Source organism: Heptranchias perlo, chromosome 2, assembly GCF_035084215.1.
Source record: "Heptranchias perlo isolate sHepPer1 chromosome 2, sHepPer1.hap1, whole genome shotgun sequence".
Classification (NCBI taxonomy): domain Eukaryota; kingdom Metazoa; phylum Chordata; class Chondrichthyes; order Hexanchiformes; family Hexanchidae; genus Heptranchias; species Heptranchias perlo.
In genome coordinates this window covers 30,699,644-30,716,083 of record NC_090326.1, presented here as the reverse complement: position 1 = coordinate 30,716,083, position 16,440 = coordinate 30,699,644, and the positions used below count along the sequence as shown (strand labels likewise).

The window sequence follows — 16,440 nt, the reverse complement described above, 5'->3', positions numbered from 1 at the left end:
CGGTTCATGTGGTGTTTATGGACTTTCAAAAGGCGTTTGATAAAGTGCCACATAATAGGCTTGTCAGCAAAGTTGAAGCCCATGGAATAAAGGGGGCAGCATGGATACAAAATTGGCTAAGTGACAGGGAACAGAGTAGGGGTGAACGGTTGTTTTTCAGACTGGAGGAATGTATACAGTGGTGTTCCCCAGGGGTTGGTACTAGGACCACTGCTTTTCTTGATATATATTGATGACTTGGATTTGGGTGTACAGGGCACAATTTCAAAATTTGCAGATGACACAAAACTTGGAAGTGTAGCGAACAGTGAGGAGATAGTGATAGACTTCAAGAGGACATAGACAGGCTGGTGGAATGGGCGGACTCATGGCAGACGAAATTTAATGGAGAGAAGTGCAAAGTGATACTTTTTGGCAGGAAGAATGAGGAGAGGCAATATAAACTAAAGGATACAATTCTAAAGGGTGCGCAGGAACAGAGAGACCTGGGGGTATATGTGCACAAATCTTTGAAGGTTGCAGGACAGGTTGAGAAATCGATTAAAAAAGCATACGGGATCCTGGGCTTTATAAATAGAAGCATAGAGTACAAAAGCAAGGAAGTTATGTTGAACTTTTATGAAACACTGGTTCGGCCACAACTGGAGTATTGTGTCCAATTCTGGGCACCGCACTTTAGGAAGGATGTGAAGGCCTTGGAGTGGGTGCAGAAAAGATTTACTAGAATGATTCCAGGAATGATGGACTTCAGTTACGTGGTTAAACTGGAGAAGCTGGGGTTGTTCTCCCTAGAGTAGAGAAGGTTGCGAAGAGATTTGATAGAGGTATTCAAAATCATGAGGGGTGTAGATAGAGAGAAACTGTTTCCATTGGCGGAGGGGGTCAAGAACCAGAGAACACAGACTTAAGGTGATTGGCAAAAGAAGCAAAGGCGACATGAGGAAAAACTTTTTTACACAGCGAGTGGTTAGGATCTGGAATGCGCTGCCTGAAAGGGTGGTGGAGGCAGATTCAATCGTGGCTTTCAAAAGGGAATTGGCTAAGTACTTGAAAGAAAAAAATTTGCAGGGCTACAGGGAAAGGGCGGGGGAGGGGGACTAGCTGGATTGTTCTTGTAGAGAGCCGGCACGTTTCCATTCTATGAATCTGATTCTACGATTATCTGGGATTGTTTAGATATTTTGTTCAATGTGAAAAGAGAAACTAACTGCAGGCTGAAATAGATCTTTAATGTGCATGCTAAATAGCTTCAGCTAGCTTCTCTCCAAGTTAATCTCAACATTATTTAGCGTTGTTATTCTCTTAAATCTTTGTTCACCTGCAGTGACAAGAGACACGTAGAATGGGTCAAATCCTTCCTCAGTATCTGGACAGAGCTTCAGGCCTACATCAAAGAGTACCACACCACTGGGCTCTCCTGGAATAAGGCTGTAAGTATCCTCACAGCTTCATGCAGCACTAACATAACTTAACGGATGCAAGTTTGCGCTGGTGTTTTTCTCCACATGAGAAAAGAAAGAACTTGTGTTTATTTAGCGCCTTTCACGGCTGTAGGACGTCCCAAAGCGCTTTGCAGCCAATTTAGTACTTTTGAAGTGTAGTCACTGTTGTAATGTAGGAAATGTGGCAGCCAATTTTGCGCACAGCAAGGTCCCACCCTCAGCAATGAGATAATAACTAGATAATCTGTTTTTTCAGTTGATGTTAGTTGAGGGATAAATTTTGGCCAGGACACCGGGGGAAACTCCCCCTGCTTTTCTTCAAAATAATGCCATGGGATCGACCTGAGAGGGCAGACGGGTCCTCGTTTAACCTCTCGTGCTCACACCTCTGGAGTTGGACTTGAACCCATGACCTTCTGACTCGGAGACGAGAGTGCTACCACTGAGTCACAGAATATGGAATGAGGTAACCCCTTGTAGCTGAGACAAGGAATTTGTAAATTCTAATATTCAACTCCCAATAAATACCAACACTTAAAAACCGTGAATTAATAAATCAACAGCCTGCTCTTTGAAACATGACTCCATTTAATTAAAAGGTAGAGCTCTGGGGAGTGGAAGACTGCATGCAGGAAGAATTTAATCTTTATTTAAATGGAAGATCAGAATAGTTCTGTTGCTTGTATTCTCTATGGTAGGTGGACTTGGAATCAGGCAGTCTATTTGCAAATGTTCTGAACATGGGTGATTGCACGGGAGAGATCATTTTTTACAACATAGAGTGTGAAATAGCACCTTTCATAAAATGTAGGAGTGAAAAGTAACCATTGATACAAAAAAAATATTAGGACATGGGTTAGTTTTCCATTTTAATGATGCCAGTACAAGTACTGTGCATTGAGGGGTGAAACCTAAATCTTTTCTCCAACCCCCTCCCCCCAAAAATGGGCTGTCATTTTAAAATGCAAGCTGCATGACAGCACAGGGTGCAAAGACAGAGGTGAGTCATCATTGTGAACAGAGCAAAAGGTTAAGTACCCAAAGGATGTCATATTGTTGGCAGATAGGATTTGTAAGGACTGCTGACCCTGGGTTTGCTACAACAAAAGAAGACAGACTTGCATTTATATCGCATCCTTCACGACCTCAGGCTGTCCCAAAACGCTTTACGGCCAGTGAAGTACTTTTGAAGCGTAATCACTGTTGCAGTGTAGGAAATGTGGCAGCTAATTTGCACACAGCCACAAACAGTAAGATCATCTATTATTAGTGATGTTGGTTAAGGGATAAATATTGGCCAGAACACTAGAGAAAGCTCCCTTGCTTCTCTTCGAAATAGTGCCATGGGATCTTTTACGTTCAGCTGAGAGGGTTTAATGTCACAGCTGAAAGGCAGCACCTCCGACAGTGCAGCGCTCCCTCAGTACTGCACTGGGCTCAAATCTCTGGAGTGGGACTTGAACCCACAACTTTCTGACTCAGAGGCAAGAGTGGTACCACTGAGCCACAGCTGACACCTGCGTCCATATAAAGGCTGCTGTTTTAAAAAAAAATATTTTGTTTCATTTGCAAGAATTTTCTACAGTTGTGGAAATCTACTTGATCCTTGATCAGGATATTGTTTGCAAATAGAGAACTGCACTTAAAGCCATCACAATTACATTCGTCTGTCTTACATAGAATTACATAGATTACACAGCACAGAAACAGGCCATTCGGCCCAACAGGTCCATGCCAGTGTTTATGCTGAACTCAAGCCTGCTCCCTCCCTACTTCATCTAACCCTATCAGCATGTCCTTCTATTCCTTTCTCCCTCATGTGCTTATCTAGCTTCCCCTTAAATGCATCTATCTTAGTCACTTCACCTACTCCTTGAGGTAGTGAGTTCCACATTCTAACCACTGTCTGGACAAAGAAGTTTCTCCTGAATTCCCTATTGAAGGGTGTCTGTCCCCACCCTCCCAGGTTTTCAGCCTAGTTAAAATAGTGGACCAAGTAACGTCAGACGTTTGAAGCAGTTTGTACACCGCAAATTCAAATCTTTGCCTCTGGGTTGGTGCTGGATTCCTCTCTGTTTGTTGTGCGGGTTACCCGAGTTCTCGGCTTGGCCACTAGGTGGAGCACCGCACGGTTGGGAGGTCAGTCGACCGGCAGAACAGCATCCTTGCTGAGAGTCAGTCTCGAGCTGGGGAGAAGTTCACTGTGGCTGAAGGAGAAAGTGGAACATCAAGGAGAGAGGAAGAGTTCAATTGATCAATCAATCAATTGAAACCAAGCGCCCTTTGAGGATCAGTTGGATTTGTTCAGAATTAACATCTTTTCCACATTATACTACCCTTGCTTAACTCATTCCCTGAAAAGATTTTAATCATATTACATTGAAGTAAAATGAAGTGTTGACTTTTTCCTGAAGTACTCTTGTGGGTTTGCTCTTTAAAGTTGAGCTGTGGAGGGGGAGAATGTTCACTGGTGTGATATTAAGCTTATTAAGTTGCAGTTTCACATGTCAGGTTCCTGGTAAATCCCAGGCTTAGCAGCACGAGTTGTTCTGTTCATTTTCCAAACTTGAGAACTATTTACTGGGAAGGTGAGCTACTAGTGAGAAATCGTCTACTCATTCCGAGAGCGATAAATGTCAGCCTGTCGGCAGTGAGCTGGAGCTCGCCCTTGATTGTGCTGGAAAGGCTCTGCGGCCGTGCGTTAAAATGTAGTAACCTACAGATTGCGAGGCTGATATTAGGACGGTTACAGCCGATGCTGGTTGAGTGATGAATATTGGTCAGGACACCGGGGAGAACTCCCCTGCTCTCCTTTGAATAGTATCAGGGGACCTTTTACGTCCGCCTAAGAGGGCAGACGGGGCCTCGGTTTAATGTCTCATTTGAAAGACACGCACCTCTAACAGTGCAGCACACCCTCAGTATCGCACTGAAGTGTCAGCCTAGATTATGTTCTCAAGTCTCTGGACTGGAATTTGAACCCAGAACCTTCTGCCTCAGAGGCGAGAGTGCTACCAACTGAGCCAAGGCTGACACCTCAAGATTACAACTCAGAAGGAAGCCATTCGGCCCATCGTCCCTGTACTGTTGCTAATTCCTTAACTGGAGCTATCTATTCTAATCCCATTTCCCTGTCCTGCCCTGTATCTTTTATATCCTTCCATTTGAAATACTTATCCAATTCCTTTTTGAATGATGTTATAGTCCCTGACTTAACAACCACTCATTCCATAGCCCAATAACCCTTTCTGTGAGGGGGAAAATTCTCCTAATAGTTTGCATTCTCTTAGAGATAATCCGCAGTTTGTGGCCCCTCGTTACTGATTTGCAACCGGTGGAAACAACCTTTTGCTATTCACCCTCTCAAAAACTTTCATGATTACATGTTTTGGTTGGGGATAGCTGGGGTAGTTTCACCATCGGAAGTGGGGTCAGGAAGGGCCCTCGGCCTGCTACCCCGACTCCTACTGTGACGCCGCTTTCCTGTGTCGGGAGTCATCAAACATGCAGGGGGGAGCTCCTGTCGCCACACAGAGGGAGCCCACCACGACCGGCCGGCCGGGGGAGCCCACCACGACCGGCCAGATCCAGTGGTGCTGAAGTGGGACACCTGCTGTTGTATTAGAAGGAGGAGGAGGGGGTGTTATTAAAGAGGGCCAAAGTGCGCCGAAAAAGGCTGCCCGTGAGCCACGGCCTCTTCTGTGCCAGGAAAGAGGCAGAAGAGGGGGAGATGTGGCCGCAAGCAGGTCCCGCCCCTCCGACAGAGCTCGCCGCAGGGTTAGAACCGCTGCCCCAGCACGTTCTGCGGTCCTCCTTCTGCCAGTATCTGGGGTTGGCGGTACTTCATTGGGGAGGCTGGGCAATCGTCACTTTAATGCAGTGGACTTGGGTGATCAAGGGTCAGATCGCCCAACCTCTTGGTGGTGGTGGGGGCGAGGAGGGAGGGAGGAAAATTCTTAAGGGCGGGGATCTAACTGTAGCTCCATTTTCCTTCATCCTTTGCCATATCAGGTGTCAGCCGTGGCTCAGTTGGTAGCACTCTCGCCTCAGAGTCAGAAGGCTGTGGGTTCATGTCCCACTCCAGAGACTTGAGCACAAAATCTAGGTTGGCACTTCAGAGTAGTACTGAGGGAGGGCTGCACTGTTGGAGGTGCCGTCTTTTGAATGAGACGTTAAACCGAGGCCCCATTTGCCCCCTCAGGTGGACGTAAAAGATCCCATAGCACTATTTCGAAGAACAGCAGGGGAGTTCTCCTCAGTGCCCTGGCCAATATTTATTCCTCAACCAACATCATCAAAAATAAAAGTCAGATGATCAGGTCATTATCTCATAGCTGTTTGTGGGACCTTGCTGTGCGCAAATTGGCTGCCTACAACAAATTGTTTTCCTACAACAGTGACCATACTTCAAAAGTACTTCATTGGCTCTAAAGCGCTTTGGGAAGTTCTGAGGTCATGAAAGGTGCGATATAAATGCAAGATCTTTCTTTATCTTTATATCGATTTCGGGTAGAATAGCGGGGGGGAAATTGAGGCCATCACCTTCGGTTTGTCAACAAAAACCAAAAAAAATTGCACAGGAGAACTTCAGGCTTCCCTGGCGGTGCCTGCACCAACTGCTATCCCCTGGATAGGAAGGGTGGAACCGGTGGCGGGGGGGGGGGGAAATTGGGGAAGAAAAAATTTATATACATGCAGAGGATTAGTTTGTATAGTACTCTGCCCCCCACTCCAGCTTGCCTACCTCCTTTAAACCAGCCTCTACTGTATTGTCAAGCCTCGTTAGGCGCTTTTTATCTTGTATATTTTTTTTTTCATTGTAAAATTGGAGACCTTTTTTCAGCTGCTGGAGACTTTTTTTTGAAATGGAGAGGTTGTGTACACGTGCCTTGAGGAGCTGTGAACAGCTGTATCAGCACTTGTCATTGACGTTCCCTCTTAACTGAGTTTCGGCACAGGAGAAGCGTGCTGAGGTGTTGGTGTTTTAATGTAATCTAAAAACGCCTGTTGCGCTGTTTGATTATGATGCAGAAAGCCCAATTAGGAGCGAAACAGTGAACTTCGGGTCAGATCTTGCACTACCAGCAGTAGGCTAAGGAATCCATAGTTGGTGGGCAATTGTACCGTTAATAGAAAATTCCAGAAGGTCCAAAATACGTACTTTAGGAAAATGTAACGAGTCTCCTCAAGGTTTTATGTGTTCTTCCCAAAAAAAAGTTATATTTTTGTCATTTAAATCATTTGTAGCTCACACTATCTTATCATGTTACAAGCCGCCGTGATAATTTATGCCCTTTACGATGAAAATTTGTGTATTTTTGGAAAAGCCTTTGTGCACTCCCTCAAAATAGAACTATCCACGGCATTACAGTAAAGGAGAGTTTACATAATGCACGCGTCTTTTCTTTGTGAACGAGAGAAAAGGTTCTGTTACATTTTGACGTTTTACGTAGTTCGGAACCAAGGAGACCAAAGTCAGTGCACTCTGGGTCCTCGCGAATCCATCGCTCGAACCGCTCCCTCATCCTGCCGACAGAATCGTCTGCGGTGCTGCCAGTGGGATGAGGGAGCCCATTCTGACAACGGAAAGGTGGGTATCGCTCCCCCCCCCCCCCCCGCCATCGGCACCGCAGAAGCATCAAATGTAAAAGTGGCCAAAGGAAGGAATGAATGGATGAGGATGATGAGCCTGTAATCCAATATGGACGGGTTCAGATTATGTCATTATTAACGCTGCTCCTCCATACCCAGAGATCAGGCTGTCCCTTTCGCACACAGTGTTGGGGGGGGGGGTCATTTTGACTCCGGGTGATAGTGTAAAAGGGACGATATTGGATCAGCCGCATGTCATACACCTCTCCCCATTTTCATTTCTATTGATTTCAGCTGAGCCGGCTGCGTTCAGGAAAACCGGGTCTGAATGCGGCCTAACCGGCGGTTCTTAAAGGGACCGCTGCAGGCCGCCACCAAGAAATAGACCGACTTGAATGTCGAGCCAGGGAGGAGCAGGAGTGCAGGAGTGCTCCTCCCACGCTCCACTGCAGTCACACAGACTGTTGCCGGCCCCTGCTCACCTGTCTACCCTTCCCCTTTAAGCACTCACCTGAGGCCGCTGCCGGTGACGCAGAAGCCCGAAATTCCAAACTCCTAGCCGGCGGGAGGCCTAACGGGTGTCCACAGCTCGCCGGCCTCATGTAAAGAAGGCCTCATGTAGGGTCGCCAACCCTTCAGGATTGTCCTGGAGTCTCCAGGAATTAAAGATTAATCTCCAAGATGTTGCTGCGAGCAACCCGGGAGAAAAACCATACAGGCATTGTAAAAAAAAATTAATTCCTTCAACACTTTTGTTTATTAGTTATAAGAATATTGGGGATGGTTAATAAAGGCTGTTTGACTGACGGTTAAGAGTCATTCAATCGCTTTCCATTGGCCTGGGAAGATGGTGCACCGCGAGGTTGAATGTGTTGGGCGACCAATGGCGGGAGTGTAGACCAGGGCGGCAGGTCATGTGACGAAACCTCCAGGAATACGTCCAACCAGAGATGTCAACCCTAGGCCCAATATCGGGTGCGTCTCAGGCCTAAACATTCAGGTGCATGGATCGTTCCTTGCACCCGGTTCGTGCCAGCCTGCAAATTTCTAGGCTGTACGGTTCTCCCATAAATCCTGTCCCCAAGGAGGAATAGTCCACTATTGCAACGCATTGCACCTGATGCCTGGTTCTGAACTAGCCACTGTATCTATCTATAATGCATTAGAAGTCCTGCGCATAGCACGCACTTCCTGCAAGCGATACACTTCCTCCCTGTTGCACTTCAGATGTCACATTTTAGTGTATCCTCTGACCCACAGTCAGCAGCGCTACAGTAGTCCTGCTGATCTTTAAAACAAAAGAAAAAACATGAATGCTGGAAATCAGAATAAAAAGCACAAAATGCCAGAAATCCGCAGCATGTCAGTCAGCACCTGAAAGAGAAAAATCAGATAGACCGACAGATTTTTTTGCCTTTGCCCGCCGTAGCTAACTGCTTTAATTTGTTTTAATGTCTTCCCATTGCCTCGCTGAGATCTTTTGTATCATCTGCTAGTTTCCTGATTTTCTAATAAGCAGGTCGTTGGCTATTCAACCCATTCAACCTCCCCTTTGTGATTGCAAACCCTGTGGATTTTCCCTTTTTTTTCCCTCCACAATATTTAGGGTCTTTTCTATCTTCCAGTTTCCAGTTCCCACAAAGGATCTGTCCCCAAAATGCTAATCTGTCGTTCCACTTTACAGATTATGATTGATCACATTTTGTATTTGTCATTTAAGTTTCCAGTTTAAGGCTTCCACCGTAACACAATAAGGTCTTGAAACTTCTGACTGAGCACTGTGGGAACAGCACCAATTAAGGACTCCCTTTATTCCCCCAAATCTTGAAATTCCAAAGAAGTATTTGAAGGGTGTGTAGTCCCAGGGACATTTTAAAATGTGGGTATCCTGTTCAGGAGTCAGGACAGGACTGATAATGACCTGCAAAATGAAGTCCAAAAATAGGTATTGAAGGTTGCAATTTTCAGTACCGCTTGGAAAAATTCTCTGCGTCATGATATCAGGTTTTATAGGTACGTGTGTGCGTGTATACGTGTGCGTGTGCTTGTATATACGTGTATATGTATGCATGTATACGTTTATATATGTGCGTATGCATGTACGTTTATATATGTGTGTATGCAAGTTTGTTTATATACGTGTGCATGCATGTATGTCTATATATGCGTGTGTGCATGTGTCTATGCGTGTGTGCATGTGTCTGTGCACGTGTGCGCATATGTCTGTGCGCGTGTGTATGTGTCTGTGCGCGTGTGCGTATGTTTGTGCGCGCGTATCTATGTATGTCTGCGTGCGTGTCTATGTATGTCTGCATGTGTACATATGTGTGTGTGTGCATGTGTCTTTGCGCGTGTCTGTATGTCTGCGCGCGTGTCTATGTTTGCGCGCGTGTATGTATGTCTGTGCGTATATGTGTCTGTATGTATGTCTGTGCGTATATGTGTCTGTGTGCATATATGTTTGTCTATATATTTTGTATGTCTGTGTATATGTGTGTGTGTATGTATGTCTGCGTGTGTGCGTGTATGAATGCGTGTGTGCGTGTATGAATGCGTGTGCGTGTATGTCTGTGCGTGTGTGTGTATGTCTGCGTGTGCGTGTATGTCTGCGTGTGTGTCTACGCGTGTGTTTGTGTGCACGTGTTTGTCTGTGTGTGCGAGTGTATGCATGTCTGCGCGTGTCTATCTTTGCGTATGTGTATATATACAATTGTGTGTACATGTGTGCGCGTGTACGCGTGCGCGCGTATATACGTGTGCGTGCGTGTATATACGTGTGCATATGTGTATGTATGCGCGCATGCGTATATACGTGTGTGCGCGTATGTGTGTATATACGTGTGCGCGCCTGCGTGTATCTAGGTGTGCGTGTATCTAGGTGTGCGTATCTGTGTGCGTGTATCTAGGTGTGCATGTATGTGTGTGTATGCGTACGTCTTTATCTGTGTGAGTGCATATGTATGTTTCTATATATGTATGTGTCTATGTCATTGTGTGTATACGTGTGTGAATACGTGTACACGTGTGTATACACACACACACACACGCGCGAGCGCATATAGGAGCAGGAGTAGGCCATTCAGCCCCTCGTGCCTGCTCTGCCATTTGATAAGATCATGGCTGATCTGTGATCTAACTCCATATACCTGCCTTTGGCCCATATCCCTTAATACCTTTGGTTGCCAAAAAGCTATCTACCTCAGATTTAAATTTAGCAATTGAGCTAGCATCAATTGCCATTTGCGGAAGAGAGTTCCAAACTTCTGCCACCCTTTGTGCGTAGAAATGATTTCTAATGTCACTCCTGAAAGGTCTGGCTCTAATTTTTAGACCATGCCCCCTACTCCGAAAATCCCCAACCAGCGGAAACAGTTTCTCTCTATCCACCCTATCTGTTCCCCTTAATATCTTATAAACTTCGATCATATATGTGTGGGTACGAATATATTTGTGCCTGTGTGTATATATATGTGCGTGCGCATCAGTGTATGTGTATATGTGCGTGCGCATAAGTGTATGTGTATATGTGCGTGCGCATAAGTGTATGTGTATATGTGCGTGCGCATAAGTGTATGTGTATATGTGCGTGCGCATAAGTGTATGTGCATATGTGCGTGCGCATACGTGCATGTGTATATATGTGCGTGTGTGAGTGAGTATATATGTGTTTGAATATATATATATATATATTTTTTAAATTCGTTTATGGGATGTGGGCGTCGCTGGCGAGGCCAGCATTTATTGGCCATCCCTAATTGCCCTTGAGAAGGTGGTGGTGAGCCGCCTTCTTGAACTGCTGCAGTCCGTGTGGTGAAGGTTCTCCCACAGTGCTGTTAGGTAGGGAGTTCCAGGATTTTGACCCAGCGACGATGAAGGAACGGCGATATATTTCCAAGTCGGGATGGTGTGTGACTTGGAGGGGAACGTGCAGGTGGTGTTGTTCCCATGTACCTGCTGCTCTTGTCCTTCTACGTGGTAGAGGTCGTGGGTTTGGGAGGTGCTGTCGAAGAAGCCTTGGCGAGTTGCTGCAGTGCATCCTGTGGATGGTACACACTGCAGCCATTGTGCGCCAGTGGTGAAGGGAGTGAACGTTTAGGGTGGTGGATGGGGTGACAATCAAGTGGGCTGCTTTGTCCTGGATGGTGTCGAGCTTCTTGAGTGTTGTTGGAGCTGCACTCATCCAGGCAAGTGGAGAGTATTCCATCACACTCCTGACTTGTGCCTTGTAGATGGTGGAAAGGCTTTGGGGATTCCTGAGTTGTAGCTTCACCAGGTTGGCACCTCATTTTTAGGTACACCTGGTGTGCTCTTCTACACTCATTGAACCAGGGTTGATCCCCTGGTTTGTTGGCAATGGTAGAGTGAGGAATATGCCGGGCCATGAAGTTACAGATTGTGCTGGAATACAATTCTGCTGCTGCTGATGGCCCATAGCGCCTCATGGATGCCCAATTTTGAGCTGCTAGATCTGTTCTGAATCTATCCCATTTATCACAGTGGTAGTGCCACACAACACGTTGGATGGTGTCCTCAGTGTGAAGACGGGATTTCGTCTCCACGAGGACTGTGCGGTGGTCACTCCTACCAATACTGTCATGGACAGATGCATTTGCGACAGGTGGATTAGTGAGGACGAGGTCAAGTAAGTTTTTCCCTCGTGCTGGTTTGCTCACCACCTGCCACAGGCCCAGTCTGGCAGCTATGTCCTTCAGGACTCGGCCAGCTCGGTCAGTAGTGGTGCTACCGAGCCACTCTTGGTGATGGACATTGAAGCCCCACACCCAGAGTACATTCTGTGCCCTTGCTACACTCAGTGCTTCCTCCAAGTGGTGCTCAACATGGAGGAGGACTGATTCATCAGCTGAGGGAGGACGGTAGGTGGTAATCAGCAGGAGGTTTCCTTGCCCATGTTTGACCTGATGCCATGAGATTTCATGGGGTCCAGAGTCAATGTTGAGGACTCCCAGGGCCACTCCCTCCTGACTGTATATCACTGTACCGCCACCTCTGGTGGGTCTGTCCTGTCGGTGGGACAGGCCATACCCAGGAATGGTGATGGAGGAGTCTGGGCCGTTGGCTGAAAGATATGATTCTGTGAGTGTGGTTATGTCAGGCTGTTGCTTGACTAGTCTGTGGGACAGCTCTCCCAATTTTGGCACAAGTCCCCAGATGTTAGTGAGGAGGACTTTGCAGGGTCGACTGGGCTTGGTTTGCCTTTGTCGTGTCCGGTGCCTAGTGGTCCGTCCAGTTTTATTCTTATTGTGACTTTTTTTAGCGAGATTTTACAACTGAGTGGCTTGCCAGCCGTTTCAGAGGGCAATTAAGAATCAACCACATTGCTGTGGGTCTGGAGTCACATATAGGCCAGGCCGGGTAAGGACGGCAGGTTTTCTTCCCTAAAGGACATTAGTGAACCAGATGGGTTTTACGACAATCTGGTAATTTCATGGCCACCATTACTGATACCAGTATTTTAATTCCAGATTTTTATTTAATCAATTGAATTTAATTAATTGAATCTAAATTCCCCAGCAGCCGTGGCGGGATTTGAAATGATGACTCCGGATTATTAGTCCAGGCCTCTTGGATTATTAGTCCAGTAACATAACCACTATGCTACTGTATCCAATTATATATGTATGCGTGTGTATATATGTGTGTGTGCGTGTGTATATATGTGTGTGTATGTGTGTGTGAGCATGTGTATGTGTGTGTGTGTGTGTGCGCATGTGTTTTTTTTTATTCGTTCATGGGATGTGGGCGTCTCTGGCGAGGCCAGCATTTATTGCCCATCGCAAATTGCCCTTGAGAAGGTGGTGGTGAGCCGCCTTCTTGAACCGCTGCAGTCCGTGTGGTGACGGTTCTCCCACAATGCTGTTAGGAAGGGACTTCCAGGATTTTGACCCAGCGACAATAAAGGAACGGCGATATATTTCCAAGTCGGGATGGTGTGTGACTTGGAGGGGAACGTGCAGGTGGTGTTGTTCCCATGTGCCTGCTGCTCTTGTCCTTCTAGGTGGTAGAGGTCGTGGGTTTGGGAGGTGCTGTCGAAGAAGCCTTGGCGAGTTGCTGCAGTGCATCCTGTGGATGGTGCACACTGCAGCCACGGTGCGCCGGTGGTGAAGGGAGTGAATGTTTAGGGTGGTGGATGGGGTGCCAATCAAGCGGGCTGCTTTATCTTGGATGGTGTCGAGCTTCTTGAGTGTTGTTGGAGCTGCACTCATCCAGGCAAGTGGAGAGTATTCCATCACACTCCTGACTTGTGCCTTGTAGATGGTGGAAAGGCTTTGGGGAGTCAGGAGGTGAGTCACTCGCCGCAGAATACCCAGCCTCTGACCTGCTCTCATAGCCATAGTATTTATATGGCTGGTCCAGTTAAGTTTCTGGTCAGTGGTGACCCCCAGGATGTTGATGGTGGGGGATTCGGCGATGGCAATGCCATTGAATGTCAAGGGGAGGTGGTTAGACTCTCTCTTGTTGGAGATGGACATTGCCTGGCATTTGTCTGGCACGAATGTTACTTGCCACTTATCAGCCCAAGCCTGGATGTTGTCCAGGTCTTGCTGCATGCGGGCATGGACTGCTTCGTTATTTGAGGGGTTGCGAATGGACCTGAACACTGTGCAATCACCAGCGAACATCCCCATTTCTGACCTTATGATGGAGGGAAGGTCATTGATGAAGCAGCTGAAGATAGTTGGGCCTAGGACACTGCCCTGAGGAACTCCTGCAGCAATGTCCTTGGGCTGAGATGATTGGCCTTCAACAACCACTACCATCTTCCTTTGTGCTAGGTATGACTCCAGCCACTGGAGAGTTTTCCCCCTGATTCCCATTGACTTCAATTTTACTAGGGCTCCTTGGTGCCACACACGGTCAAATGCTGCCTTGATGTCAAATGCAGTCACTCTCACCTCACCTCTGGAATTCAGCTCTTTTGTCCATGTTTGGACCAAGGCTGTAATAAGGTCTGGAGCCGAGTGGTCCTGGCGGAACCCAAACTGAGCATCAGTGAGCAGGTTATTGGTGAGTAAGTGCCGCTTCATAGCACTGTTGACGACACCTTCCATCACTTTGCTGATGATTGAGAGTGGACTGATGGGGCGGTAATTGGCCGGATTGGATTTGTCCTGCTTTTTGTGGACAGGACATACCTGGGCAATTTTCTACATTGTCGGGTAGATGCCAGTGTTGTAGCTGTACTGGAACAGCTTAGCTAGAGGCACAGCTAGTTCTGGGGCACAAGTCTTCAGCACTACAGCTGGGATGTTGTCGGGGCCCATAGCCTTTGCTGTATCCAGTGCACTCAGCCGTTTCTTGATATCACGTGGAGTGAATTGAATTGGCTGAAGACTGGCTTCTGTGATGGTGGGGATATCGGGAGGAGGCCGAGGTGGATCATCCACTCGGCACTTCTGGCTGAAGATGGCTGCAAACGCTTCAGCCTTGTCTTTTGCACTCACGTGCTGGACTCCGCCATCATTGAGGACGGGAATGTTTCCAGAGCCTCCTCCTCCCGTTAGTTGTTTAATTGTCCACCACCATTCACGACTGGATGTGGCAGGACTGCAGGGCTTTGATCTGATCCGTTGGTTGTGGAATCGCTTAGCTCTGTCTATAGCATGTTGCTTCCGCTGTTTAGCATGCATGTAGTCCTGAGTTGTAGCTTCACCAGGTTGGCACCTCATTTTTAGGTACGCCTGGTGATGCTCCTGGCATGCTCTTCTACACTCCTCATTGAACCAGGGTTGATCGCCTGGCTTGTTGGTAATGGTAGAGTGAGGTATATGCCGGGCCATGAGGTTACAGATTGTGCTGGAATACAATTCTGCTGCTGCTGATGGCCCACAGTGCCTCGTGGATGCCCAGTTTTGAGCTGCTAGATCTGTTTTGAATCTATCCCATTTAGCACGGTGGTAGTGCCTCACAACACGTTGGATGGTGTCCTCAGTGTGAAGACGGGACTTCGTCTCCACGAGGACTGTGTGGTGGTCACTCCTACCAATACTGTCATGGACAGATGCATTTGCGACAGGTCGATTGGTGAGGACGAGGTCAAGTAAGTTTTTCCCTCGTGTTGGTTCGCTCACCACCTGCCGCAGGCCCAGTCCGGCAGCTATGTCCTTCAGGACTCGGCCAGCTCGGTCATTCGTGGTGCTACCGAGCCACTCTTGGTGATGGACATTGAAGTCCCCCACCCAGAGTACATTCTGTGCCCTTGTTACCCTCAGTGCTTCCTCCAAGTGGTGCTCAACATGGAGGAGGACTGATTCATCAGCTGAGGGAGGGCGGTAGGTGGTAATCAGCAGGAGGTTTCCTTGCCCATGTTTGACCTGATGCCATGAGATTTCATGGGGTCCAGAGTCAATGTTGAGGACTCCCAGGGCTACTCCCTCCTGACTGTATATCACTGTACCGCCACCTCTGATGGGTCTGTCCTGCCGGTGGGACAGGACATACCCAGGGATGGTGATGGAAGAGTCTGGGACGTTGGCTGAAAGGTATGATTCTGTGAGTATGGCTATGTCAGGCTGTTGCTTGACTAGTCTGTGGGACAGCTCTCCCAATTTTGGCACAAGTCCCCAGATGTTAGTGAGGAGGACTTTGCAGGGTCGACTGGGCTTGGTTTGCCGTTGTCGTGTCCGGTGCCTAGTGGTCCGATGCCGGGTGGTCCGTCCGGTTTTATTCTTTTATTGTGACTTTTCGTAGCGAGATTTTACAACTGAGCGGCTTGCTCGGCCATTTCAGAGGGCAATTAAGAATGAACCACATTGCTGTGGGTCTGGAGTCACATATAGGCCAGACCGGGTAAGGACGGCAGGTTTCCTTCCCTGAAGGACATTAGTGAATCAGATGGGTTTTTACGACAATCCAGTAGTTCCATGGCCACCATTACTGATACTAGTATTTCAATTCCAGATTTTTATTTTCAATTACATTGATTGAATTTAAATTCGCCAGCTGCCGTGGCGGGATTTGAACTCATGACTCCGGATTTTAGTCCAGGCCTCTGGATTATTAGTCCAGTAACATAACCACTATGCTACCGTACCCATAGTGCGTGTGTATATATGTGTGTGTATGTGTGTGTGCGTGTGTATGTGTGTGTGCGTGTGTGTGTGTGTGCGTGTGTGTGTGCGCGTGTGTGTGTGCGCGTGTGTGTGTGCGTGTCTATATTTGTGTGTGCGTCTATATATATATATATATATATGGGTGTGTGTGCGTCTGTGTGGGTGTGTGCGTCTGTAAGTGTATATATGTGTGCATATGTGTATCCGCGTGTGAGCGTGTGCGTATGTGCATCTGCGTGTGTGCGTATATGTGTGTGTGTAAGTGTATATATGTGTGTGTGTAAGTGTATATATGTGTGTGTGTAAGTGCGTGTGTAAGTGCATGTATATGTGCG

The 16,440-nt window shown here is 47.3% G+C and overlaps 1 protein-coding gene across 1 annotated transcript in view; it reads left to right on the top strand.

The window, feature by feature from the left end:
- The window catches only part of cap2 (cyclase associated actin cytoskeleton regulatory protein 2), a 306,535-nt gene that overhangs the window by 217,681 nt on the left and 72,414 nt on the right, over nt 1-16,440 (top strand). Inside the window, exon 7 of the mRNA XM_068001661.1 lies at nt 1,325-1,430. Coding sequence (XP_067857762.1) covers nt 1,325-1,430 — 106 coding nt within the window. The remainder of the gene's footprint in view (nt 1-1,324; nt 1,431-16,440) is intronic.